The sequence below is a fragment of the Trametes versicolor genome (genome assembly GCF_000271585.1).
Source record: "Trametes versicolor FP-101664 SS1 unplaced genomic scaffold TRAVEscaffold_1, whole genome shotgun sequence".
In the NCBI taxonomy this organism is placed as follows: domain Eukaryota; kingdom Fungi; phylum Basidiomycota; class Agaricomycetes; order Polyporales; family Polyporaceae; genus Trametes; species Trametes versicolor.
Genome location: NW_007360321.1, coordinates 983,685 through 1,005,254, shown reverse-complemented (window position 1 = coordinate 1,005,254; position 21,570 = coordinate 983,685). Strand labels below are relative to the sequence as shown.

General features: G+C 56.3%; 8 protein-coding genes across 8 annotated transcripts; 6 read left to right on the top strand and 2 right to left on the bottom strand.

Moving 5' to 3' along the window:
• Window positions 1-823: 823 nt before the first annotated feature.
• TRAVEDRAFT_61815 (uncharacterized protein) lies at window positions 824-2,238 on the top strand (the record flags this gene model as incomplete). Its single annotated transcript, XM_008034259.1, has 9 exons — window positions 824-976; window positions 1,048-1,067; window positions 1,123-1,170; window positions 1,224-1,299; window positions 1,353-1,527; window positions 1,586-1,606; window positions 1,660-2,059; window positions 2,125-2,143; window positions 2,194-2,238. The coding sequence occupies exons 1-9, from the start codon at window positions 863-865 to the stop codon at window positions 2,236-2,238; spliced, it is 918 nt and encodes a 305-aa protein (XP_008032450.1). The 5' UTR covers window positions 824-862.
• Window positions 2,239-2,783: 545 nt separating this feature from the next.
• TRAVEDRAFT_32869 (uncharacterized protein) lies at window positions 2,784-10,312 on the bottom strand (the record flags this gene model as incomplete). The annotated part of the gene is made up of 27 exons (XM_008033751.1): window positions 2,784-2,987; window positions 3,065-3,182; window positions 3,233-3,357; window positions 3,410-3,693; window positions 3,742-3,947; window positions 4,001-4,229; window positions 4,281-4,413; window positions 4,465-4,540; window positions 4,591-4,743; window positions 4,795-4,952; window positions 5,002-5,232; window positions 5,287-6,058; window positions 6,113-6,173; window positions 6,222-6,472; window positions 6,521-6,653; window positions 6,705-6,891; window positions 6,943-7,065; window positions 7,123-7,506; window positions 7,632-7,739; window positions 7,795-7,905; window positions 7,960-8,130; window positions 8,180-8,502; window positions 8,562-8,841; window positions 8,894-8,974; window positions 9,029-9,175; window positions 9,237-9,385; window positions 9,847-10,312. 27 exons carry the CDS (start codon window positions 10,310-10,312, stop codon window positions 2,784-2,786), a joined length of 5,664 nt encoding a protein of 1,887 aa, XP_008031942.1.
• Window positions 10,313-11,545: 1,233 nt separating this feature from the next.
• TRAVEDRAFT_67937 (uncharacterized protein) lies at window positions 11,546-12,395 on the top strand. The gene is made up of 4 exons (XM_008034476.1): window positions 11,546-11,605; window positions 11,677-11,743; window positions 11,792-11,966; window positions 12,101-12,395. Exons 2-4 carry the CDS (start codon window positions 11,723-11,725, stop codon window positions 12,172-12,174), a joined length of 270 nt encoding a protein of 89 aa, XP_008032667.1. The 5' UTR covers window positions 11,546-11,605; window positions 11,677-11,722; the 3' UTR covers window positions 12,175-12,395.
• A 336-nt stretch (window positions 12,396-12,731) lies between these two features.
• Window positions 12,732-14,584, top strand: TRAVEDRAFT_109189 (histone acetyltransferase type B subunit 2; the record flags this gene model as incomplete). The annotated part of the gene is made up of 10 exons (XM_008034475.1): window positions 12,732-12,791; window positions 12,853-12,866; window positions 12,917-13,009; window positions 13,061-13,456; window positions 13,509-13,583; window positions 13,638-13,716; window positions 13,768-13,835; window positions 13,890-14,016; window positions 14,069-14,294; window positions 14,346-14,584. 10 exons carry the CDS (start codon window positions 12,732-12,734, stop codon window positions 14,582-14,584), a joined length of 1,377 nt encoding a protein of 458 aa, XP_008032666.1.
• A 143-nt stretch (window positions 14,585-14,727) lies between these two features.
• TRAVEDRAFT_157882 (uncharacterized protein) lies at window positions 14,728-15,186 on the bottom strand. The gene is made up of 3 exons (XM_008034474.1): window positions 15,149-15,186; window positions 14,927-15,086; window positions 14,728-14,866 (listed from the first exon to the last, which is right to left on the bottom strand). The coding sequence occupies exons 1-3, from the start codon at window positions 15,149-15,151 to the stop codon at window positions 14,832-14,834; spliced, it is 198 nt and encodes a 65-aa protein (XP_008032665.1). The 5' UTR covers window positions 15,152-15,186; the 3' UTR covers window positions 14,728-14,831.
• A 202-nt stretch (window positions 15,187-15,388) lies between these two features.
• Window positions 15,389-16,456, top strand: TRAVEDRAFT_157880 (25S rRNA (uracil2634-N3)-methyltransferase; the record flags this gene model as incomplete). The annotated part of the gene is made up of 3 exons (XM_008034473.1): window positions 15,389-15,863; window positions 15,926-16,175; window positions 16,231-16,456. 3 exons carry the CDS (start codon window positions 15,389-15,391, stop codon window positions 16,454-16,456), a joined length of 951 nt encoding a protein of 316 aa, XP_008032664.1.
• Window positions 16,457-16,767: 311 nt separating this feature from the next.
• Window positions 16,768-18,100, top strand: TRAVEDRAFT_138410 (enoyl-CoA hydratase/carnithine racemase). The gene is made up of 7 exons (XM_008034472.1): window positions 16,768-16,964; window positions 17,018-17,074; window positions 17,130-17,374; window positions 17,434-17,536; window positions 17,584-17,788; window positions 17,852-17,875; window positions 17,931-18,100. Exons 1-7 carry the CDS (start codon window positions 16,783-16,785, stop codon window positions 17,967-17,969), a joined length of 855 nt encoding a protein of 284 aa, XP_008032663.1. The 5' UTR covers window positions 16,768-16,782; the 3' UTR covers window positions 17,970-18,100.
• Window positions 18,101-18,337: 237 nt separating this feature from the next.
• On the top strand, window positions 18,338-21,560 carry TRAVEDRAFT_157876 (isocitrate lyase; the record flags this gene model as incomplete). The annotated part of the gene is made up of 9 exons (XM_008034471.1): window positions 18,338-18,789; window positions 18,849-19,016; window positions 19,089-19,140; window positions 19,202-19,562; window positions 19,620-19,769; window positions 19,821-19,992; window positions 20,051-20,149; window positions 20,205-20,260; window positions 20,316-21,560. The coding sequence occupies 9 exons, from the start codon at window positions 18,338-18,340 to the stop codon at window positions 20,519-20,521; spliced, it is 1,716 nt and encodes a 571-aa protein (XP_008032662.1). The 3' UTR covers window positions 20,522-21,560.
• Between the last annotated feature and the right edge of the window lie 10 nt (window positions 21,561-21,570).

Genomic DNA, 21,570 nt, shown 5'->3' with positions numbered 1-21,570 from the left:
CGAACGATGTCCTTACGTCGGCGAACATGCGAGAATCGGTGCGACATGGGGCCCCTTATCGTCGTGAATGCAGCAGGTTTCGCCGTGGCAATCGATGGCAAAACGTTAGTAATAACCCGAACCGGCAAATAGTGCGGGGACTCGGGCCACACGGCCATCTACTATAATATCACACATCCGGGGTACTGTCAGTTAATCGTACGAACCGTAGCCGCGAGCCCAGCGCCCAAGGCCGTTGTTACCATTATGCCCTCAGAAGTGCTGTCGACCTTGCAGGCAGGCCGCGTACCTTCAACACCGCGACGATTTACAAGACCCACCTACCCTGAGAGCGATCTTGCGGGTGGCGCAAGTACCTCGACGGAGCCACTGCGGCACGGGGCCCGCAAGTACGATCGCTGGGCCTCCGTTGTGGAGGACACATGTTCCTTGGCGGCGAGTGAAGATTCGGGGGCCGAGGCTTCATACAAGGAGCTCGACATGAAACCCTATATCCGCTTATTATTCAGCAGGATCATGTTCGCGGGCGGCGAAGGAGGGTACCGCTGACCGAGGAGGCATTAGCAAATGTTGGCGGGGAAGCTGGGCGTGAGTAGAGCTGCTAAAGCGCTAACAGCTGCTAACCTAGCCGCGGTGATAAAGCTAACATCTGCTAACACGGCGTTGTTTACTCCAGTTGACTGGCCAATGGCGTGATCGGAGACGAGATACAGTGGATCCCCGATCACCTCAAAGTGGCGTGGGAGCGTTTTCCCTTGTAGGGCCTCGGAGCCACCGACTGACCCCACAGACACGGGCGCCTGTCTCTGGTCTGCTGTTCGCTGCTCTCTGCTGCCCGCTCATTGCCGTCCCTCGCTTGACCATGCATTTCCTTACTGGCCTCGCCTTCCTGGCCTCACTTCGGGCCGCTGCCGCGCACGGTGGACATGGCGAACACGTAGAGGGCGAGACGCTTCAGCAGTATGCGCAAAGACACGTACGTAGCAACCAGGCGTCCCACACGAGACCCACGCTCACGGACGTGTTCAATGGACGTGCGCAATGTAGATGGCCACGGAGCACCACATGTGCGCAGCGACGGGGCACTAAATATGCATGCAGATACTCACCCTTTCCTTGCAGCGACACCTTCGATGTGCCCAGCTTCTTCCACCTTCACGACTTGAACCGGTGCGTGATTTTGGCTTTTGGCGTACGCCACGCCCGCTCAAATCACCTCTCAGCGACAAGGTCTGGGACGCGGAGGAGATTCAAGCGGTCTACGGTGTGCACCACATCTATTCGCAGAAGAAGTCCAAGGTGCGTGCGGTTCCGAGGGTTACACTGAAGGCGTACTGAGAGCGGATGGACAGGATGATGTGGAGCACGCGAAGAAGGCCGACCACATCGTGATGGAGGTCCTCAGACGTCTCGACAAGAACCGCGACGGGAAAATCAGCCTGGAAGAGTTCGAAGTGGTCGGGCTTGATGGGCTGCCCAGTTTTGATGACCTGGGCGCGGAGGGTCACCACTATGATGTGGAGAGCGGTACGCCGGGACAGCTCACGTCGGCGTTCCTTCAATGACTGACTCGCGCTTCCGTTAGAGTTCTTCCTGCACCACGAAGGTTAGTACACGCCGGCGGGCGTTCACTGTCCCCGATGCTCACGGAGGCCGCAGAGCAATTCCACTCGACCCCGGAGACGCAGACGGACGAGTCATACAACCACCCGGAGGACCTCGAGCACTTCGCACACCACGAGCAGATCGAGCACCAGGAGGCGGAGCGCGAGGCCAAGTACCAGGGCGTCAGCGTCGAGGAGGTCGAAGCCCAGCATGAAGAGCACCACGTCCCGGACGCCGGCGCACCCGCCGACCCCGAGCACGTCGTGCAGAACCCGCACGATGACCAGCTTCCCCTCGAGCCACCCGTTGTAGGCGGACCTCCGAAGATCACACGCGTCACTCCTCCCGAGAAGCAAGATCCTTCCGTTCGGTACGCGAACGAGAAGGCGGAGGGCGAGTGGGGCGCCGGCGACGCGGGGTACAAGTCGCCGAAGTCGCCTTCTGAGAAGATGAGGTGCGTCCCGAGCAGCAGGTATGATGATCCAGGGCTGATGCATCTGCGTCCCTTGCGCGTTCCAGGAAGAACCTGCCCTACAAGGTACGTGCACCGCTTTTCGTGTGCCCTGCAATTGTGGACGCTTACCCTAGGACCGCATTCAGTACAAGTTCCGCCGCACCTGGGGCGACTTCTAGAGTCCCGGACGCGTGCGCCAAGGGCCGGGGTCTCTGTTGGACCTATATATTTATCATCTGCTCCTTGGATTCTGTGTTGCGGGACCGCCTTTTACCCTCCGTTATACTCATTCGTTCACCCGAATGCCATTCATTTGTCATCCTGGAACCATGCCCGATGAATCGCGAATGCGCGGTTGCGGACCTCCCGTCTGCACGGTGGTGGCGCAATATTCTGCCATCCCGATTATCGAGCCAAGTATGTTTGTCATTTTGCGATATCTCCGCAGAGCAACAGCTTGTAGCGGTTGCCTCGGGGATGTCACCACCCAATCGTGTTCAAGCTCGTCGTACGGTCTTGGCCACGGTGTTTGCTGACAGAAGCTACCCAAATGGAACCTTCGCAAGAACCTCCTATCTCAGCCGTGAGTCCGACGCCGTGACAAGAAAACAGAACAAATAGCAATGGTATCAGGGCTACACGCGCGCACCAGGGTATTACATGATGTACTAGATTCCGAATCGGCGCAGTCCAGTTCTCTCCGCTCGAGCTCACTCAGTCATTATCACCGTCCCTCAAACAAGTCCTCAAGCAGACCGCGCTCGACCGCCTGCCAGTCCACGAGCCCACCGCTGTGGTACACGCTCTCGTACGACGTCATGCTCGCGGAGGAGAAGAACGGCACGAGGTCGCGCACGCTGTCGATCTGCCGCAGGGTGTGCAGAATCGGCCGACGCATTGGTTTGCTCGGGACGGAAGGTGTCATGGCCTGTGCCGCTGAGCGCGGGACCGTGTTCTGCGAGCGGCATCAGTATATGAAGGTATGTTTGGACGGGAAAAACGTACCTCGCCGGCTGGGAGCGCACCAACGACCTCGGCGAGACGGTCCAGGAGGGCCTCTGGGAACCAGTCGTCCGGTCGGTAGACCGCATCGACGGTGTCCGTGATGAAGATCCATTGATGACTATTTATTCAGTTAGTCTACAGCTTCACACACGTTGAGGAAGCACTCACATCTGGAACTCCTCCGTCTGCAGCACCAAAAGCAGGTCTAGCAGCTTGCAGGCCGAGAGTATCAGGCCGAGTTCTTCGGAGCCATCGCCCGGGACATTGTCGAGGATCTGCTCGAAGATGCGATACTGTGTACCCATTGTGAGACGGGCACTCCCCGAAAAAACCATGAACACGTACAAGCTCGGTCAAGATCACTGGCCAGAAGCTGGACAGGTTGTGCGGTGATAGACGGCATAGCAAGACCCGGACGCAGAGATAGACCTCGCTCTGAACGATCGGTGCCGATACGTTGCGAAGAGTGTCCACAAGCTTCTCCTGGATGCTCGGAAGGTGCGCAAGGAAGTGGTTCTTCTCCGCGGAAAGAATGACGTAGGACAGTCGCCGAAGATTGAGCGATCGGAGCAGCATCTCATACTCTCGGTTCGTGAAGATATTAGCCGAAGGTGCGGTTGTGATCTTGCCTGTGACCAGTTAGACGCCTGACATTGTGAGGAAGTGAAGCAACATACCTAGCAGTTCTGGCAGTGCGGTCCTGTCGGTGTCAAAGAAGGACTTGATCATTGGCATCCATTGCTCTCCGGATTCTGCGGTCGAGTTGAAGCACCTGTTATCGTTGAGCGATTCGGCGACTGGTGTGCGCCACGCTTTCACAGCGACGCTGATCTTCGCCATCTCGCGAATGATAGCCACTACGTCTTCCTCTAGGTCCAGAGGTCTACAACAAAGAAGTTTGTCTACGCTCAGAGCACATGATAGAGGACTGCGTACCGTGCTTTCCCCTTGAGCGCAGGATTCACGATGTTGTAGACGATCTGATTGCACGCCGCCAGGATCTTGTCCGAATCCACAAGGAACTTCCGCAGGCTGGGTAGTGCATCGGACGCAATGTAGACGTTAACTTGCTGGGCGACGTCACCGCCGAAGCTGGACTTTGCGCCTTCCGGGAGAGGTAATGACACAGTGCTGGCGTTCTTCTCGTCCACCTTGGGTTCCGGAGCTTTAATGAATGTTCAGTTCTGTGCAGGCAGGTTGTAATGAATGCCCATACCTCGCAACGTGGGTGAAGGGGACTCTCGGCCGTTGGCGGCGAGGGCCTCTCGTTGTGATCTTCGTATCCACGAGCCGGATTCCACAGACCTGCCCGATAACACGCAGATATCAAGCAATTTGCCATATGTTTCCTGTCGCTCCAGGTCAGACACGATATCAGTCTCGAGGCACGATCATAATACCTGCAGGTCTTTGCGAAGCCGACGATCGTCCAGTGCTGTCGTTTGCGATACCTTGTCCGCAAGAACAGTGAAACATCTGCAGCAAAACTAGTTAGAAAAAATTTATCGCACGTGCGATTGACTCACTTCAGAGCTGCAAACGCTTGTGGGCGGAATTCGCGCAGAGACACGAGCAGGTCCTTTGCTAGCTGGAGGAAGCGATTCCAGACTTGCAGTGCTAGGGGACCCTCCAACCGTTTCATGTATTGCTCGAGGAAGTCAAACAAGGTCATGTCGGACCTGTAAAATCCATTCAGTATGCAAGGCTGCAAATACCTCGATACCACTCACAGATCGGCTAGCGCGGTAGTCTTCTTGGTGCGCTCCAAGAGGCCGGGTGTTCGGCATGAGATGCTCTCACACAGCATGTGAACAGCGTTCTGAGCGCTCGTCGTGAGGACGTCGACGAGGTCGTACGCCGTTGAGGTCTCCACACTGTCTGGTCTCGCCTGCGAACCTACTCAGCAATGTTCTTCAGACATGTAATTATACACTCACAAGAACTTGGTCGTGCCAGCAGTCGACCACGGCTTCCAGGACTTCGGATGAATGTGCCCGGAAAAGGTGTTCGAGGACGCGTTTGGTGCGGGTTTTTGCACGGCCGTAGATTAACACCAGGGACTCCTCTTGCGATCCCCACCGGTCGTCTTGTGGGATGCTCAGCTTGTCCCACATTGCATACAGCACGCGCACGGCGTTGTGCAGACAACGATGATCTGAAGACCTCGTCTGCGAAATAGAGGTGTCAGGTTTCTGATCGAACTGAGGTAATAGACAACTGACCAGAGAAGGATCCTCGTTCGCGCTGGTCACCCCCTCCGAACTGAAGACGTTCGAAACATAACCGAGAAGCCCACTTGACTCTTGCGTACTCCGATCCGCCGATTGTTCCTCCTCCTGTGGTTGTTCTCCAGCCACGCGAGTCATGCTGAGGAGGGTGAGACGCTCCAGAGTCGTGAGTAGCATGAGGAAGTCTGCGTCGGTTGTGTATGACACAATGTCGTCGCTCTGGGACCCCTCCGCCGAGGCCTCCAGGATTTCTCCCAGTGCTAGCCGTAGTTGTCTGCAGACGCAGTCGGAAAGCGGCGTGACGACGGCCCTCAGAGTCTCCTTGAACTGGGGCACCGTCATCATGATGAAGTCCAGCCAATGCTGTAGCAGAGACCGATTCGATGGCGTGGAGATACCATCGACAAGGGTTTGAACTAGCAACGGGTGGACGGCATGGGATTCTCGTCTTGAGATTGGTGAGTCCTGGAGACTGATACCATCCGCGCCACGTTCTACCTGCGCAGCTACACGCCCCTCAGAGATTGACGCGGTGATGACGGAGTGGAGGAGGTGCAGCAGCTTGTTCTGCAGATCCAGACGACCGGTGTGGACGCAGAAGTACAGCTTCTGGACTACTGCTGACTCTAATGACTGGAGTGTGATTGAGTCCACTTCGCCACGAGCGACAAGTGCTTGTAGGAGATCCACCGAGAGGTTCTGGGTCACGATGTGGAAGGGCTGCATGGTGGGTAACAAAGACGACTTCGGTTCGGATTGGAGAACTCTTCGGCGGACGGTCAGCTGGACGCATGATGTTAAAAGAAAACTGATTACTCACCGCATAAGCAGCTGCGAGACGATGATGTCCATGTAAGTCGCATCTGGGAATGTGGCGCTCACTATACAGAATCAGCATGACACCGCGGTCCGGGCGACGGTGAACATACCGCTCTGCAAGCGTTGGAGAAGGGTGCCATATAATGAGCGGCTGATAGGCGTAGTCCTAGCGATTTTACTGAATCCCTGGCCACCGAATTTGACGACGGAAAATAGGGTCTCCAGCAGATAGTTGACGTATCGTTGATCGAATGGGCGGTCATATACGAAGCCTTGGAGTTGCTTGCCCCTCAGCTCCGTTGTCGATGGACTATACCGGATTGTGGGATCAAACAAGTCGAAGAGGATGGGGTCTAGCACGCTATGAGAAAATGAGATGTCACGTCTGGGCATCGAAAATGGAGCTCACCGCAAGTAGGACTTCAGGCTGCATCGCATCCATGTCTCGCCTATACGACGTAGCTTGGGGTCGTCGCTTCTAAGCGTCTCCAGCAAGGTCATCATTGGGACTTTGAGGTGCACACCGGGCAGTGTGCTATCCTCTGCAGCACCAGGTTAATCAACGACACGCAAAATGATATCAGGTTACAAACCAGTCAATCTCCACAGGACGCCAAACGCCTCGCAAGCATCCTGCAGCTCAGCGGGTTGTGTAGCAGAAAGACTTTGCGAGATGACTGCCTCGACGTGCGGTTGCTTGCTGAGCCTCTCCAATGACCAGATGAGGTTCACTGCACGCATATGATATGCGGAGTAGGAAGGTCGCAAATATTTGAGGAGCTAAATCAACTTGAGCACACGATCATTGTCAGAGTGTTTCAAGGCACTCACGACGTTGATCATCGGTACCATGTACACACGCTGGTCCAACTTGAAACCTGGCTGCAGCGCACTTCTCTGATGAATCTTGGTCGCAACTGTGATGAAGCGGTCCACAGTCACGAAGGCCACGTTCTGAATGTGGAACCCTCAGTATGGCCCACACGGACATTAGCCAGAGTCGGTACATACCGTCTGGGCTAGGCAGGCGAGCAACGTAGAAAGCCAACCAGAAGGATTCCAGTCGACAGCGAAGGTAACATCTCCTTCGTCCTCTTGTCGACTCAGTAGCATATCCAAGAGGGACAGTGATAGCAGGAGAACATCGCGCTGTGACCGAGCAAGGCGGGGGTCTGCAGGTCCATCGAGGAGGCCGTTCGCGGCGGCACTGCTCAAGGAGACTACATCTTCGAAGGCCACAACGAATGGGATGTCGGAACGCTTTGCGTTCACGGAAGGAGGCTCCAGCTTGATGCCGTAGAACCTGTACGCAAAGATAACTGCATCCTCATCCGATTGTGGAGACTCCGCCTGGCCAGGTAGAACGGGCCGCGACTTGAGGGCGCCTTGAGGGATCTTTTCCAAGATATCTCGTAGCAGAGGGAGTGCGTTCAGTGCGGCGGGAAATGATGATGCATCATCCTTCGCATGGGCCTAACGCGGATTTAGACACAGACTTTCGACATAACGAGACGACTCACGGTGATGACGCTAGTGATGGCACTGAAGACCACAGGTAGATGGATGATCTCAATTTCCTCATCATGAGCATGGAATCGTTGGAGGAGATACTGGACCATTCCACATCCCTATAGATGTTACAGTCAGCTCGATATCCAGTGGCGAACGACAATCAAGCCGTACCTCGCCGTTAGGCTGTCCGGAAGTGATGTCAGATAGTACGACGCTAAGAAGACGGCTCCATAGGGCGTGCGGTTCAACAGCTTCATAGAGAGTGCTGCCGGTCATAGACAGCTGTAAATGTAAGCGTCAGCGCACATGCGTGGCTTTCGAGAGGGGATGTCTAACATCATCACCAGAATCTGTTCCGGACTGAAGAAGTGCCCTAAGGCTCTTGAGGGCGTCGTAGACGAGAGTTTCAGTCAAAGGAAGCCCGATCTCATATTTATCCAGCAATGAGATGAAGATCTTGAACGGCCGGGATTGTGAGTACTCCTGAGAAGGATAGAACATCTCGTTCTACAGGATTGTGAGCATAGGGCCTGTCTTACAAGAGAATTGATGTTACCCTGAGTGTGGAACTTAATAGACCCAGAGAATGCGTTTTGTAGTACTCAAGCTGCGCCGTGTTACTTTCCGACGGCCCCAGCAACCAAGCAAACAAGCGACGATTTAGCGCGAGATCACGACGCAGTACCACGCTAGTGGCGGCGCGCATGAGGATAGCCCGGTCGTCTTCTTGCGCCTTCTTGACAGCAATGCCGTCGATGTGTAACGACTGGAGCAAGATGTCCAAGGCCGCTCGTCGCACGAGCAAGTCGTCGTCTTCCAGCGCGGCGGAGAATGCGCGAATCATGAGTCCGATGTCGTCGCCCACGATCGGGGTGATGTCTATTAACTTCCACATGAATCAAATATCACAAAATTAACAGAATTTCATATAAGCTCACCTTCGTCCGCCTTGAATGGGGGTAGTCTCTTCGCAAGATATGTCAATGCTGTCCCGCGAGCAGGCGGCGTGGTTAGCATGACGAGCCAGATGTTCTGGAAGAAGAAGGATTGCGAGATCGTGCCGGCAAGACGGTCCAGTAGTCCAAGAACTTTGTCGAAGTACTCTCCCGTTTCCTCTTCCAACCCGGGCAGCAACGCGAGGATGAAGGCTTTCATGACGGGGCGAAGTCCGGTTTGTAGTGGCAGGTAATTTGTGTCGAATAGATTGAGGACAGTGGGCTAACAAGGGGAATAAGTGCGCAGTACAATTCTGGAGAGGCACGAGCTTCACCTTGACGGCAGTAGATGCGTACTCGAAGAAGGGGAACAGGCCGGACGACCACAGAGCCAAGTCCCGCTGCAGGCCTTCGGACTACGCCAACAAGGTAAGGGGGTACGGCATACAGACATTTGGCATAGGACGCACCCCGAGAACCGCAAAGACATGCGAGTATACATCCAGCGCTCTTTGGTGCACTCCGTTAGGTAGAGCCGGGTTCAGACATTGTGCAAGCCGCTTGGAGACCACAACTTTGCGCGGGATTTCCTTGAACTGCTGGTAGGATTGGAGGGTCTAGCAAGAGCAAAGATACGGTTATACGCGTCGCTTGTGGGAGCGGCCATAGCATACGCACCTTCAGCAGCTGCTTCAGAAACGCGATGAAATCCGCCCATTCGTGCACACTCTCGAATGAATTTAAGCACTTCTCCACTTGCTGAGTGTACTTCTTGTACTTCGGATCCGCCGCATATGCAGGCGGTGTAGATGCTACAGATTCACCCACTCAGTCAGACCATTACGCACGCGAGGTATTACAAGCGCGACTTACTGCCGTCACCACCGCGTAGAGCGTACCATGGAGGGCCTCGTTTAGTCGGATCTACACTACCAACCCTAGGTGAACTAGCAGCAGACATATGGCACAGAAGACAGACGGCAGTTCGCCGATGCCTCAAAGGGGTACGCGGACGAGAGGAGTGGCTGAGCTCTGTGCGGCGCAGCGACTCGCGCGCCCACGCGCGATGACACGGGCGCTACTGCTACTACTGCGTGGCGGACCTGAACCGGATATATATGTCCATGTAACACGTAGAGCTGACATTACAAGCAAAAATACACGTATTGTACTACAGAACATAGAGACAGCATGTCTACAAAAGCTGGGGTCGAAACAGAGATGAACACCTACAGGGGTGCTGGGGGAGCGGAGACCGCAACAGGAGGCATTTCGATCGAAGGGGTACCGGGACCACTGCCTCGCTTTTTTGCGAGCTGCGCAGAGAGGGTGTCCGGCATCGCGGACCCAGCGCGGGAGGAGTCGTGAGCGAGCCTCCCACCTCTTCCCCTACCGCGGCCGGAAACGGAGACAGAAGACAGCTTCGGCAACGTTAGACCCGCGACAGAGGCACTGTCCCCGGCAGCACTCAAGGCGGCCGCTTGGGATGCGGCCACGGCTGTGGCAAAGTCGGACTCTTTCTCCCCAACCCAGTTCTTGATGAACCAGCGGCCTCCAGCAATACCTCGTACTTCCCGATGAACCTGTCGCCACCGTCGCACAGGCTTCCCACTCTTGTCAAGGGGGATGACGGGTGCGAATCCAGAAGCTATCTTCGGTGGCGGCTGCACCGGGAAGGGTTTTGAGGGCAAGGGGTATACAGGGAGAGGGACACCCTCAAGCGGCGCGTCGTCGATGTGCACTGCTGGTGTCATGAGAGAGGATAGCGGGATGTCAGGCTCGGGGGAGCCTTCATGGGGTGTTGGAGATGAGGGCGCCGTTCCAGCGTAAGCTATTATACAAGAGACAAGCGAATGAATATAGGTTAAGCAGTTAAACTGAACTGATTAACCCACCTTCGCTAACGCTGTCTGCGTCGTCCTTAATCAAAGAAGCAGCACCCTTGGCAATTCTAAAATATCGTGATAGACATGTTAGAAGTCGAAAGAGCGTGCGTAGAGACACACTCACTTAGAGGGTTTCTTCCGAATTGCCCGCTGGGCCGCGGTGCCCTTGGGCGGGCCAGGTTTCTTCTTTGGAGGTCCCGCGGAGATGGATTGCGTGAAGGGGCGGTCAGTCGACATTGGATCCCAGACCTCAGCGCGAGGTTCTTGAGCCGAGGTCGATTCTGACGGGGTTGTTTCGAAGAACCCTATGCCAGGTCCAGGCGCGGATGCAGCCCCTCTCCCACCACGACCCCTTCTGCCACCTCCGCGTCCGCGCGAACCTCGCTTTGCAGGGGAGCCTCTTGCAGGAACTGCCGTTGGAAGAGGTATAGCGGGGGCGGGTTTGGGGACGTCATCATCGTCGTCGTCAATGAGTTGGTCCTCCTCGTCTTCATCCTCGTCCTCGTCATCCTCCTCGCTGTCGGCTCGCGCATGTTTGCTTGACGTAGAACCAGCCTTAGAGCCTTCTCCCTTTTCAGCTACGAGGAGCTTGAGCTTGAATTTGGATCGAGCCGGGTGCGGCTCTGGTGTTGTCTCTTCCCGCAAGGTTGAGATTTGCGGCGCGTCCATATCCATGTCTTCGGCCATTTCGACAGTCGGTAGAGAGTTCTGATTGATACTAGGGGGTGCTCATGTCAGACAACGCAGCTTTGTGAGCGTAGTGAAAGGCTTTCTGACCAGAAGGCAACGTATAGAGGTGTGGTGGTTGAAGTTCACGGTTTGAGTTGATCCAAATCTCGGTTCTCGTTTAGACGCGAACGCGGTCCAGAGGCAGTTAGTGACAGAGATGAAGTCTGGCTATGCTGAGAGTGGGTTGAGGGGGCGAACGACCATCCACAGCTTCGTGAAGCATTCCAGCGTGAGCGCCACACCGCGCTGAAGCGGCGGTAAAGGGTGTCGTGTGTCCCTCCGCCAGGGCAGCGAAAGGCTTACCCCCGGACACCGCTGACCCAAATTGTGCAGCCCTCCGATTACGTCAGCACGCATCCTGTTCCTCCCGCCCGACATCCGCCCAGGCAAGCAACACTCACGGGCTCTTCATCCGTTTCTGTCCTCCTCCTGGTGAGTCTTGCGGTTGCTTTCATGCAGAAATGATTGGTGTAATTGAGCTAACACATATTTGCTTAATCTAGGTGATTCCCCCCTCCCTTCGTTAGTGCTCAGGTTATCGCGGTCGGAATGGCTTCCACTACGGTCAACGTATGTCGTCGCAACCTCTTTGCGACGTGTGTATTGACCTCCGTATAGGTCGTTCGGTACACCGCTCTCCTTGGTGGCGTTTTCTATGGTATTGCGCACCGCCGGTCACTACAAAAGGCTCATGACGCCGATGTCAAGTCGCACGCGATCCACGAACGCGAGCACCTGATTGCTGAGGCGAAGGAGGCATGGAAAAAGAAGCAAGAGAGCCCCAAGGGTGGTGGTGAGTCGCTCTTCCTGCCTATCACTATGCTGTTTCTCCCTGTACTCTGCAAACCTTCCGCTCTGCACCGTGCACGGCCAAGCGTCGGTCACGTCTACCATGGTGTCATGTCATGCTTACCCTTTCCCTAATAGTTATCACCAACCCTGAAGATCCTCAGTTCGACCTTGAGAAGCTCATTGCCAAGTGGGAGGCGGACTCGAAGTAACGTGGACGCTGTCTGTATATCCCCACCTAGAATGCAGGCCTATTCCGGATAAGACTACGCCGTGCTCCGCTACTAGAACAGGCCCGGCTACTCATGGGCAAATCCCGTCCCCTGATGCTCGCGGTCTCGTTGCCTCCAGTATGTTACTCTACTGCGCCAGTGTGGCACCTACCCGCCAGCACGGCCCCGTTATGCATAATTCTGTGCTTCCTGACACCCGTATCATCGCGCACGGCTGATGCTATTCATGTGTGGAATGTCAGGTTTGTATGCACAGGATCTGTGAGCTATGTACTGCTCCCGCACAAGTTTCCGGTGCAAACCGAGAGCTTCAGACAGTCTCTGGCGGACGTGACGCGTGATCTGTGACGTACTTGTGGAACGCGTCTGTGACGCGACGCGAACGCCGTCCGAGTCGAGGTCGAGCGAGGTCGGCTTGTCTCCTTCCGCCACTCACTCCCTGTGCCCCGCAAACGCCCTCGGCTCGCAGCCCTTGCCGTCCAAACGCCTAGTGCTCTTTTCTTGTCTGTAATTTCACTGGTATCATGAAGCCGCCTATGCAGGAGGAGCTGGAGGATGACCTTGCCGCAGAGGAAGAGAACAAGTTGATCAACGAGGTATATCTGCACGGTACCCATAACTCTATAGAGCTACAGCTGACGAACCTAATGCCATAAGGAGTACAAAACTTGGTAAGTCCCCCGCGAATCCGGCCGCACCGGTGCTCACGTTCGTGCAACAGGAAGAAGAACGCACCATACCTGTACGATGTTGTCATTACGCATGCGCTTGACTGGCCCAGTCTGACGTGTCAGTGGTTCCCGGACAAGGAGTCGTGCGTGTTATCTCAGCGCCTCGCGATGCCATCTCGCTCACCCTGATTCAGGCCTGCGAACAAGCCCTACACTGTCCACCGGCTGCTTCTCGGGACGCACACGTCCGGGCAAGCACAAGACTACCTCCAGATCGCCACCGTACACCTTCCGAAGCGCGACGACAGCGGGTCAGCAGATAGGCTTGACCGTGCAGACTACGACGACGAGCGCGGCGAGCTCGGTGGTCACACAATCCCTCCCCAGCCCCGCATTCAGATTATTCAGAAAATCAATCATGAGGGCGAAGTGAACAGAGCGCGTTATATGCCTCAGAATCCTGACCTCATTGCAACCAAAGCGGTCTCCGGTGAAGTGCTCATCTTCGACAGGACGAAGCATTCCAGCGAGCCGGAACGTGGTGGCGTGTGCAAACCTGACATCCGGCTTGTGGGCCAGACAAAGGAAGGGTAAATACACTTCCCAGATGCCTTGTGGGTCGGGAAGCTGAGTCAGTGCTAGATACGGGTTGGCTTGGAGCCCTCTCAAGGCCGGTCATGTCCTGGGCGCGTCGGAGGATACCACCGTATGCCATTGGTGAGACTTCGCATCCAATCCGTGCCAATGTGCCGTCATTGAAGGAGCTGTCAGGGACATCAATTCGTACTCGAAAACCAAGGCCGTCATCGAGCCGACTAATGTCTTCAGAGGACACACGTCTGTCGTAGGAGTGAGTTATGTCAAATGCCTTATTATGTCTGTCTAATTGGGTCACCCGCAGGACGTAGATTGGCATGCTACCGAAGATTACACCTTCGCCAGTGTAGGAGACGATAAGATGTTGATGCTGTATGTTGGCGGTCATGTCCAGCAATGTCTTCCGTTGCTCATGATCCGATTCAGCTGGGACACTCGCGATGCGGCCAAGCCCGCTGCGCAACTACAAGCTCATGACCGGGAGATCCTTGCGGTCGCGTTTACACCAAATGTCGACTTCCCCCACCTCATTCTCACCGGTAGTGCTGACAAGGTATGTACGGAACTAGCCATTAATCATATTGTTGGTACTAACAATGCTATAGACCATTCAATTACGCGACAGGCGTAAGCTTGACGTCCCTGTTCACATCTTCGAGGCGCACACAGACGAGGTCCTTCACGTCGCATGGTCACCACACAACCCGACCGTGTTTGCCTCCGCATCGAGTGACCGTAGGGTCAACGTCTGGGATATCTCACAGATTGGCGTCGAGCAAACTCCGGATGACCAAGAGGATGGCCCGCCTGAACTCCTCTTCGTGCACGGAGGTAAGCTCGAGCCATGTACGATCAATATTGTTACTCAATAATGTTGTACAGGTCACACTGCTCGCCCGACGGACTTCTGCTGGGCGCCTGGTGAGGCAGAAAGCTGGTCCGCCGGCAGCACCTCGGAGGACAACATCGTCATGATTTGGCAGCCCACTATGCGGATATGGGCGGGAGACGAGGTCAGGATCGACGAAAAGGAGCTCGAGGGGGAGGCTATGGAGGGCATCGAGATTGGGGATGGTGAGACGGATGCGGACATCGCAGGACCTTCGGCATCGACTGCTTGAGGGACATGTTGCAATACTGTATGAGACTGGTCACTGTGCTAACCGCGCCCGAGATGTGTTGTCGTGTATCATCATTCCCGCTCGAATTGTACGCACCCGTGCTTTCCGGAATTGCTTGCGTTGAAGTGACGATGTGTTTACGGGGTGATCTGACTAGTGGCAGGTGTGAAGCATAAGTTACAACCAAGCATGTCTGTTATACAACGAGGATCCCTCGTTCCGAAGCGCGTCTTCTCCTGCCAAGCGATCACAGGAAGAATAGACGGAGGAGCTCGAAGATGACTGTGCGTATACGGCCGGTGAGTTTCGTTCACCCGGTACCCCATACTATCGAAGACGTACCTCCTCCCAATACGACGAACAGGATGATACCAAGGGCCCAGATGCTCACTGGGCTGCGTTTTGAGAGCCGGTCCTGGCGCGACGGCTTGATGGGGTTCTTGCCAGCGCGGGCCTTCTCCGCGAATTGGCTGTTCCGCTTACGGAGCTCGAATTCGGTAGGCTGTCGGTGTGCGATATCTGTCAGTCTCCCAGCAGGCATAGCAGGCATTCACATAGACAGACCATGGCAAATGCGCGGTTCCAAGGGGATGTGGGTAAAGGAGCGACTGAGTGTGTGTGTGAGGGGCGTGTATCCGCAGCTGAGGAGGGTATATATGGCGTACGGACGTGTCTGAGTTCGGTGCGCGCCACGTATCCGCGCGCGCGCTCTCCGGCGCGCTCGGATGTTTGGCCGTGTATGCCTGCGGCTTCCGTTTCAAACACGCGCAAACAACGCCTCTCTCTTCGCCTCCCCCGATCAGCATGGCGAAAGGCGGCAAGAAGGGCTCGCTCAAGGCCGCGCTCGCGTCGCAGCAGACGCGGCTGAAGAAGAAGAAGGAGGTCGAGCATGCGGCGCAGCACGAGGAGCGCATCAAGGCCGTCGTGCAGGCGAAGGCGAAGGAGAAGGGGAAGGCGGCCCCTCTGCGCCCGACCATCCCCTTCACCGCCACGGACAACATTTTGCTCATAGGAGAGGGGAACTTCTCGTTTGCGCGCGCGCTTGCGCTACACCCTCCGCCGGAGCTTGAGTTTCTCCCGGCGTCGAATATCATCGCAACAGCCTACGATTCGGAAGAAGAGTGCTATGCAAAGTATCCTGAGGCCAAGGAGATCGTCGCGGCGCTACGAGAAAAAGGCGTCATTGTGCTTTTCCGTGTCGACGCTACAAAACTCGAAAAAGTCTCCGCACTGAAGGAGCGCACGTTTGACCGTATTGTGTGGAACTTTCCTCACGCAGGTCTGTACAGGCCTTCGCTCTCATTTTGCGTCCGTCCATTGATAAAACTGCTTGTAAAATAGGGAAAGGCATCGCCGACCAGGACCGTAACATCCTCTCCAACCAGCTGTTGCTGCTCGGATTTCTGCGCTCCGCCGCGCCGTTCCTCACAAAGGGACCCATCCCCGTCGTAAACAAGTCTCGCAAGCGGAAACGAGATCCCGACGATGATGGCCCGGAGGAAGACGAGGCCGAGGATACAGCTGACACGGACCGCAGGAACAGGGGCACCATTCTCATCACTCTGCGTAATGTCGCTCCGTATACGTTGTGGTAAGCACCTACTTGTTTTACGAGCCCAGTACGTCTTTCTGACGCACTTCTCTAGGGACGTTCCCAAGCTCGCAAAAAATCCTCCTCTACCGACTACGACTGGCGAGGAACCCAATCCACGATACAAACAGCTACGATCGTTCGTGTTCCATCGAGCAGCCTGGAAAGACTATGAACACCGCATGACCAAGGGCGAGCGAGCCCATGGAACGGGCAAGACGGGAGAGGGGGGAGAGGATCGCACATGGGAGTTCTGTATAGCGCCAATACGCAAGCAATGAACGCGATGAATCCATTTTTGTGTTCATTTGTACGATACGAGCTAGATACCTCGCTCGCCCATATAACTTTAAGTAGTTTGCGCCCAGAGACCCTAACCCGAACTCGGGGAGTCGAGGAACAAAGTCCGCGGACCGGAGTCAACTGACCCTGGTGAGCGTGCCATGTTCGGCTATTCGCAAGCTTCTTGTCCGGAGAACAGTCTGCCGGCTCGCAGCCACCGCTTATATTGCTATGTCTATGATATCCTTGTGAATCCATCCTGCCAAGGACGCTCGCTCACGACCTCTTCCTCCTACCACCACCTCGCTGTACACTCTGTAGCACTATGGCACACGGAACGTCACTGCAGCCACCCTCTTACTCGAATGAGATCAAGGTCGCATTCCCACAGGAACATGTCATCCTCCTCACCTTGAACCGTCCCAAGTCGCTCAATGCGATCACCCCTACGATGACGGCTGACATCAAGGCCGTGCTCGACTGGTTTGACAACGAGCCCAGTCTATGGTAGCAGTGGCCTGCGTATGTCCCAACTCTCTGTACTCACCTCAGGGGCGCAGGATCGCAATTATCACGGGCGAAGGACGCGCTTTCTGCGCTGGCGCCGATCTCGTTGCGTGAGCAGAAGTGCAATGCAGTCTATTCGGGGACAGGACTGACGTCTTCGCGAAGGTGGAACAAACGTCAGGCCAGCGGCGGGGCCGAGTCGGACCAGCAGAGCATCATCGACAACGTGGACGGCTTCGCTTCCGTCTCAAGGCGGTATTCCACCTGCAAGCCCATCATCGCCGCGGTCAACGGCGGTGCGTACGGCGGAGGAGTCGAGACCATCCTCAACTGTGACTTGGTCGTGGCGAGCGAGAACGCCAAGTTCGCACTCCCCGAAGTCAAGCGGGGGGTCGTCGCGGTGCAAGGAGGTGGGCCGGCATTACGCCCCCCGATGCACGCATTTACTGACGCTGCCGGCTTCCATCAGGCATGCCGAGGCTGTCTCGGACCGCCGGACATCAGCTTGCGAGCGAGATGCTGCTCCTTGGCAAGACCATTACTGCAAAAGACGCTGCGAAGAGATTCGGCTTGTAAGTTTTACGTCTCCATTGTCAGTGCCGCTCTAATTTCCTCGCAGTGTCAACAAGGTCGTACCACAAGGCGAAGTGCTCTCGACAGCGCTAGCGTGGGCCGCGGAGATCAACGCGAACAGTCCGGACGCTGTCCAAAGCACGAAGCGCGCTCTGTTGCTCGCTAGCCGGAACGGAAGCATAGAAGACGCCGTCGTCGCACACATAAAGTCCAAGGAAAGCAAGCGCGCTTTCACGAGCGAGAACATCCAGGTGCGGTAGTACACCTGACCCAACTGAGTGTAATCCGCTGACATTGCGGTCCTCGGAATACAGGAGGGCCTCCAGGCGTTTATCCAGGTCAGTAGTGCAACTGATTACTCATGCTAACTCACGTCTGACATATGCTCTTTAGAAACGCAAACCGTCATGGAAGAACCCGGCAAAGTTGTGAACGTCTCAGTCGCGTGTCGGGGATTGCACATGGAATCACCTGTTTTTTCTGTTGTTTGTTGTATGCTCTCGCGGGTCTTGCACATCTGTATACTAGTGCTACTGTGATTCGTACGAATGGACATGGACCGGGTTTTGTAAGACAGTTCGACCGAACAGTGCGACCATGGCACGGCCGAAGAGAATGCGGGGTACTAATAAGCGCTTGCGCGCGACCCCGGATCCGTCCCCGTTCCGAAATAGCCGGAGGAGTAATGCGGGGTAAGTACCGCGAGCTCACCATCCTCTCGACCACCACCCCTCCCTCTGTTCGTGCACCATCTTGACTGAGGACGGGTATACGACGCGCTGCTCACTGATATGTCGAGCATGCTACGAACAACCCTCCGAGCCCCAGCCCGCTTCCTCCCATCTGGGTCCCGCGCGATGAGCTCGCTCAAGTTCTCCACCCCGGCCCTCCCCCTCACCCCGCCCTCTGCGGAGGAAGAGACGGCGGCGTTTGAGGCTCGGGTAGCAGACATGGAGACGTTCTTCAACCACCCCCGCTTTGCTTCTCTGAAGCGTCCATACACCGCAGCGCAGGTCGCGTCGAAGCAGGGCTCCTTCCCCGTCCTTCCACTGCCCTCCACCCTCCTCGCAAACAAGCTCTACTCGCTCTTCGAGAAGGCACATGCGGAGGGGAAGCCAGTGCATACCATGGGCGCGATTGACCCTGTGCAGATGACCCAGATGGCGCCGCATCAAGAGGTCGTATATGTCAGTGGCTGGGCCGCCTCGAGCGTGCTCACGACCGGGAATAACGAAGTCGGTCCGGATTTGGGGTGCGCAGAGATATCATCGTCAAGTTTACTACACACTCATATATGTACATACGCAATAGAGACTACCCTTATACTACGGTGCCAAACCAGGTTCACCGGCTGTTCCGCGCACAGCAGTTGCATGACAAGAAGCACTATGATGAACGGTGGACTATCGGTGCAGAGGCCCGCGCGAAGGTGCCCTACGTTGACTATCTGCGGCCTATCATTGCAGATGCAGACATGGGGTGAATAATCTTGCTCGTTCGAACGAGCCGCGACCGTAAGAGGACTGACCCAAAGGTATCCTAAACTTATAGACACGGTGGTCAGTCTACCGTGATGAAACTGACTAAGCTCTTTGCGGAGTCGGTATGTCCCCTGCTTGCTTGTCTGACATACGCAGGCTAACGTTTTTCTGCTCATCCCTCAGGGAGCCTCCGCGATCCATCTCGAAGACCAGCTCGTCGGCGGCAAGAAGTGCGGGCACCTCGCGGGCAAAGTGCTCGTCCCCGCGTCCGCGCACGTCGCGCGCCTCATCGCCGCGCGCTTCCAGCTCGACCTGCTCAAGTCCACGATGCTGCTCATCGCGCGCACGGACGCCGAGTCCGCGAAGCTGCTCTCGAGTACCGTCGACACGCTTGACCACGAGTTCATCCGTGGTATCAGCACGCCTGACCGTGCCCTTGCGGAGGTGATTGCTGCCGCGGAGGCGGAGGGTAAGACCGGCGCGGAGATTGACACGCTTGAGGCGGACTGGCTGGCGCGGAACCCGCTTTGCACGTTCAATGAAGGTCGGCTGACTCGCTGATTAACGTTGGGCGATCTTGCTAATGAGAGGGCATATGCAGCTTTCGAACACGCGTTGCAGAAGTCGAGCGTCGCTGACAAGGAGGGCGCATTGAAAGCCTACCTCGAAGCGGTGCACGGCAAGTCGAACGCGGACGCACGGGACGTCGCCAAGGATATCCTCGGCGAGAACATCTTCTGGGACTGGGACTGTAAGCTTATACCCTCTGCAGCGCTTCAGTAGCAGTTTTGACTGTCCGCAGTGCCCAAGACCCGCGAGGGTTACTACCACTACACGGGAGGCGTCGAGGCCGCTATCCGACGCGAGCTCGCCTTCGCGCCCTACGCGGACATGATCTGGCTAGAGACAAAGCTACCCGACCTCGAGCAGGCGCGCTACTTCTCGCGCAAGATCCGGGAGAAGTACCCTGGAAAGTGCGTGCTGTTCTCACATAGCTGCTATACTCCGGTGCTGAACGTTGGTGGCATATAGGTGGTTCGTGTATAACCTGAGCCCGAGCTTTAACTGGGCCGGACAAGGTTTCTCGGACCAGGACCTGAAGAACTTCGTTTGGGACCTCGGCAAGGAAGGGTGAGCTACCATCCTGATTCACATTCGCTACTGGACAATTTACCCTCTGCTTTAGCTTCGTCCTCCAACTCATCTCGCTCGCCGGCCTCCACCTGAACGCCGTTGCTGCTGGTAAGGCGCTCGCACTGAGGACATCGTCTTATACAGTTCACTAACGCACCTCCAGCGGAGCTCGCACGGCAGTACAAGACCGAGGGCATGCTCGCCTACGTCAACCTCGTCCAGAAGAAAGAGAAGGAGATCGGGTGCGACGTGCTCACGCACCAGAAGTGGAGCGGCGCGAACTACATCGACCGCATCCTCACCACGATCTCCGCGGGCTCCTCGAGCACGTCCGCCGTCGGCAAGGACTCCACCGAGCACTCCTTCTAGATACGCACAAACATCACACCCAATCTAGCTGGACCTCACCTCGCGTGGCGGGGAAACATGTATTGTTTTGCGCGTGTGCTACGCACGGTCTACTCGCGGAATATATTAATAAAACATGTCGACTGGGGAGTGCAGTGCGGGGGAAATGTACGACGGCGATATCGATAGAGCGGGAGTGGTCAGAATAGTAGTAATGCTGGGTCGGTACGGTACGGGTAAGGAATATACAAAGCGACGCTACATCGGCGGAACCCACAAAGCAAGTGTGCACCCAAGGTGCTGGCGGTCAGAATAGGGCCGCGCCGCGGCCAAATATACGGGGATCCGAGGCTGGGGGCCGCGACCTGGGGGACGACAGAGCGAGAGAGCCGTATGATCATCAAGAAAGCAAAGTCACGTCGCGCGCTACTACTCGGACGACGACATCGAGTTGTCCATCGCGTGGTATGGATACGACAACGCCTGCGACGGCATGAGCTTCGGCGAGACGATCTCGAACTGCGACTCGTCCAAGCTTGGCCGGCTGTCGTAGGAGTCGCCCGACGTGCGCGGCACGCTGAGCGCGGAGCCGTTCCGCGGTGGTGACGCCCCCGCCATGAGCCGCGAGGGTGCCCGGGACGATGAGGAGTCGGTCGAGGAGATGCTTGGCCGCTGGCGCGACGTCACGGATATGCGCCCACTCGCGTTCGATAGCTGTGACTGGCGGCTATTTGAACGGGACTGGCTGGCGAGGTGCTCGGGGAGTGCTGGACTGCGCGGGATGTCGACGAGTGTCATCGAAGAAGTGACGCCCGAAGCGCGCTTCATAACAGACCCAAGCTCAACGACACTGCCCTTGCGCCGCCGGGTCTCTTGCACCATCTCAGAACTAGAGCGGGGAGTCTGGCCGATTGAAGAGGAAGACGAGTGTGTTGAGAGGCTCCCCGATTGCGACTTGAAAGACTTCAGGATCGACTTACGTGCACCTTTCTCGCCCTGCATCAACCCGGCAGGGGCAGACGCGGGCAGCGGGGGCGTCATCGCCGGCGGCATGGAAGGGGAAGGCTGGC

Bases quoted from the DNA above. Each gene is read 5' to 3' on its own strand.
- TRAVEDRAFT_67937 (XM_008034476.1), top strand. From the start codon at position 11,723: ATGGCTTCCACTACGGTCAAC. The intron at 11,744-11,791 runs GTATGTCGTCGC...ACCTCCGTATAG, and splicing joins TGGCTTCCACTACGGTCAAC to GTCGTTCGGTACACCGCTCT. The intron at 11,967-12,100 runs GTGAGTCGCTCT...TTTCCCTAATAG, and splicing joins AGAGAGCCCCAAGGGTGGTG to TTATCACCAACCCTGAAGAT.
- TRAVEDRAFT_157882 (XM_008034474.1), bottom strand. The intron at 14,867-14,926 runs GTACGTCTTCGA...GTATACGCACAG, and splicing joins GTTCGTCGTATTGGGAGGAG to TCATCTTCGAGCTCCTCCGT.
- TRAVEDRAFT_138410 (XM_008034472.1), top strand. From the start codon at position 16,783: ATGGCACACGGAACGTCACTGCAGCCACCCTCTTACTCGAATGAGATC. The intron at 16,965-17,017 runs GTAGCAGTGGCC...TCAGGGGCGCAG, and splicing joins GACAACGAGCCCAGTCTATG to GATCGCAATTATCACGGGCG. The intron at 17,075-17,129 runs GTGAGCAGAAGT...GTCTTCGCGAAG, and splicing joins GCTGGCGCCGATCTCGTTGC to GTGGAACAAACGTCAGGCCA.